The 3,669-nt window shown below is 54.3% G+C and overlaps 1 protein-coding gene across 1 annotated transcript; it reads right to left on the bottom strand.

Moving 5' to 3' along the window:
* Positions 1–1,762: 1,762 nt before the first annotated feature.
* LOC128783139 (zinc finger protein 586-like) lies at positions 1,763–2,610 on the bottom strand. Its single transcript, XM_053933730.1, has 2 exons — positions 2,559–2,610; positions 1,763–2,181 (listed from the first exon to the last, which is right to left on the bottom strand). The coding sequence occupies exons 1-2, from the start codon at positions 2,608–2,610 to the stop codon at positions 1,763–1,765; spliced, it is 471 nt and encodes a 156-aa protein (XP_053789705.1).
* Positions 2,611–3,669: the final 1,059 nt, after the last annotated feature.

Raw genomic sequence — 3,669 nt, 5'->3', positions numbered from 1 at the left:
AGCCCCTGTTGCTATGGTCAGTTTCTATGGCAACCATCATCGCCAGCCCCTGTTGCTTTGGTCAGTTTCCATGGCAACCATCATCTCCAGCCCCTGTTGCTATGGTCAGTATCCATGACAACCATCACAAGGACCCATTGCTTACGTCAGTTTCCATGGCAACCAGCACCATCCCCTGTTGCTATGGTCAATTTCCATGGCAACCATCACCATTCCCTCTTCTTATGGACAGTTTCCATGGCAACCATCACCAGGACGCGTTGCTATGGTCAGTTGCCATGGCAACCATTACTGTCCCTGTTGATATTGTCAGTCTTCATGGCAACCATCACCAGGACCCGTTGCTACGGTCAATTTCCATTGCAGTCATCATCACCAACCCCTGTTGCTATGGACAGTTTCCATGGCAACCATCATCACCATCCCCTGTTGCTGTGGTCAGTTTCCATGGCAACCATCACATCCCCTGTTGCTGTGGTCAGTTTCCATGGCAACCATCACCAGCCCCTGTTGCTATGGACAGTTTCCATGGCAACCATCATCACCAGCCCCTGTTGCTATGGTGAGTGTCCATGGCAACCTTCAACAGCCCCTGTTGCTATGGTCAGTTTCCATGGCAACCATCACCATCCACTGTTGCTATGGTCAGTCCCAGGGCAGCTCCATGGAGACGCCATGCCAGGGTGGTTGCCATGGACACCAGCTCAGGCCTGGAGCCAGAGCCCGTTGCCATGGCAACCATTGGCAGTCCCATCCCCAGGGTCATGGGATCCCAGAGCCACTGAATTGGCTGAGCTGGGGGGACCCATCAGGATCCTCGAGTCCACCTGCTGGCCCTGCACAGGACACCCCAACAATGCCAGCCTGGGCCTGGCAGCGCTGTCCAAACGCTGCTGGAGCTCAGAGAGCCCTGGAGCTGTCACCCTTCCCTGGGCAGCCTGGGCAGTGCCCCAGCAGCCTCTGGGCAAAAACCTTTTCCTGAGATCCAACGCGAGCCTGCCCCGACTCAGCTGCAGCCGCTCCCTCCACTCCTGTCCCTGGGCACCAGAGTGAAGAGGTTCCCACAGCCCCAGCCAGGGACCCTCTCCCAAGGCTGTTGCTGTGGCCACCAAGGCTGGCACCAGCTGGGATGCTCGGTTTCCACAGGCTGGGGTTCAGGAATGGGATTCCCCAATTTCCTGCTCCCACCAAAACCGTGCTGCTGCTCACTGCCCTCCCGCCTCCCATGGAAAGCACAAAAGGCAAAGATCCTGGGCTGGGATAAGAACAATTTACTGGGAATATCAACGAGACAAGGAACAGACAGGAACAGAAACAATATTGATAACAGAAGGGATAAGAAAAACTATTTACAGGGAAAACTACATCACCTCCAAGTGTCCCTTCCCAGCCACGTATTTCCTTCTGCCTAGAAAGGACACCCTTCTCCTCAGGGACAGAGAGAGAGAGTCCCTTTCCTGCCCCTGGCAATGACCTGAGGTGGGAGTGAATGTCATGACAGGGCCATGGCCAGACCCTCATGTTCTTCACTCCCACATAATGCCATTGGCAGGGGCAGGAGAAGGTACAGGTGTCTTCCCAGCATGGATCACAGGGAACATGGGTCACCAGGGCTCTTCCCAGTCTGGGTTCTCCAGTGGGGGATGAAGCTGGAGCGGTGCATGAAGCTCTTCCTGGAGTTGGGGCATTTGTAGGGCTTCCCTTACCGGTGACTCCACTACTTTCTGGTCAAGTTAAAGCTCTGGGGGAAGTTCTTCCCACACTAGGGACACTCGCAGGGCCTCTCCCCAGTGTGGATGCGCCGGTGCCTGATGAGGTGGGAGTTGCGCTTAAAGCTCTTCCCGCAGTCAGGGCAGTGGAATGGCCTCTCCTCTGTGTGACTCCGCTGGTGGCAGAGGAGATCTGAGCTGGTGTGAAACCTCTTCTGACACTCAGGACACTCGTAGGGCCTCTCCCCAGTATGGATGCGTCGGTGGATGATGAGGTTGGATCTGCAGCTGAAGCCCTTCCCACACTCCCCACACTCGTAGGGCCATTCCTCGGTGTGGATCCCCTGGTGGCAGATCAGGTCGGAGCTCTGCCTGAAGCTCTTCCCACACTCCAGGCACTTGTAGGGCTTCTCCCCATCATGAAGCTGCTCACGGATCACCAGCTCCGAGCTCTGGCTGAAGCTCTGCCCACCTTCCTGGCACAGGGTGGGTCTTTCCTCCTCACAGCACCCTGGGCTGGCTTTGCAGCCCCTCCTCCTGTGGAATCTCTGGGGCTTTTCCTTCCCGTTGGATTCCTGTGCCATGGAGCCGCTCAAAACAGCCTCTGCCACGAGGTTCTGCCATGGGGATTTGTCCTCCCTGGTCTCCATCCTCAGCTCCTGGTCTGGGGGAGGAAGGACAAGGAGAGGATGGGATTTGCCTCCGTGCCAGAGGGAAGGGGAAGGAGATCCCCCCAGTGCATTCCCGGAAGGACGGCATCGGCAGCGGGGCTGTCCTGCAGCCGGGGGCCATGCTGGGCTGGGAGATGGAGCAGGAGAGAGGAGAAAGGGGCACTGACTTCCTCCTCACGTGCCTGGTTGTCCTGGGGCACCTTTCTCTTCCTCGCAACCTTCTCCTCCATCCAGACAAGGTTTGAGGATGGGAAATTCTGTTTTGGGAGGAAAACAAGGGATAAGCACGTTGAGTTTTGTACTGGTTTGAGGGCAAACCAGGGGGGGAGGCTAAGCCAGAATTACAATTTAATAGGAAATTAAAATCAAAGCAATGATACAGAAACCCTGGCTTACACGGACAGAGTCAGGATATAACCTGACACACCATTGGTCAGGGTGGTGGTAGCCGTCTGATGAAATGGTGGCTGCAGTCCTGTTGGAGTGATGAAAGTGATTCTGTCAAAGCAGTGATCCTGTAGAAAGGTCTGGTCTTCCTCTGAAGGTCCAGTGGTGGTTATGGAGCTCTTGTCCTCTGGGAATCCAGTAGGCAAGGTGCTCCTGGTGTTGCAAGGGTGAGATTATATCCAGGTAGGAATGCTTGGTTCCTCCCCCTGGGCGGAGCATCCCACAATGGGATGATGTAATTTTATCAGTCCTGCAGTGACACTCAATGGCCCATTAACAGAAGATGGCCCCTGGAGGGCGTTATCAGGGCTGAGTCATGGAAGAGATAAAGAACACTGCCCCACCTGTTTATAGCAGTTCATGAAGATGGTGACTGAAAACATACTTTTGGTTACATCTTACATTGTCACCTGAAACAGTGAGGCAATCCCTGCTCGGGGTGGGGGGTGAACACCACCCCCCTTACCCAAACTGGCTCTGGTGTAAAAGTCCCACCCCAGGAAGGCCACACACACAGGGGACAATGTCACACTTGCCCTGCCCCAGGGGAGGTCTCTGTCCCTGTCACTCCCTTGCTCTCCCCCCATTTCTCCTTCCTTCCATCTCTCTCTCTACCTCATATTTACTGTTCAATAAAATCCACTTTAGATTCGGTCTCCTTAGCACCTTAATTGGGGCAGAGGCATCTCTCTAACAATTTTATTAACCAGATTGTTGTGGGTATTCTCAGCTCAGTCAGAGAGAAAGAGAAAGGTTTTCTAACCAGGCGACAGCCTGGAAAGCAGGTGGGGAGAGAATGTAAATAATTTTCTAATCTACCTTGTTATTCACATTGTTTATAG

The sequence above is a fragment of the Vidua chalybeata genome, unplaced genomic scaffold, assembly GCF_026979565.1.
Source record: "Vidua chalybeata isolate OUT-0048 unplaced genomic scaffold, bVidCha1 merged haplotype W_reject_19, whole genome shotgun sequence".
Classification (NCBI taxonomy): Eukaryota; Metazoa; Chordata; class Aves; order Passeriformes; family Viduidae; genus Vidua; species Vidua chalybeata.
This window is presented reverse-complemented; position numbering and strand designations above follow the sequence as displayed.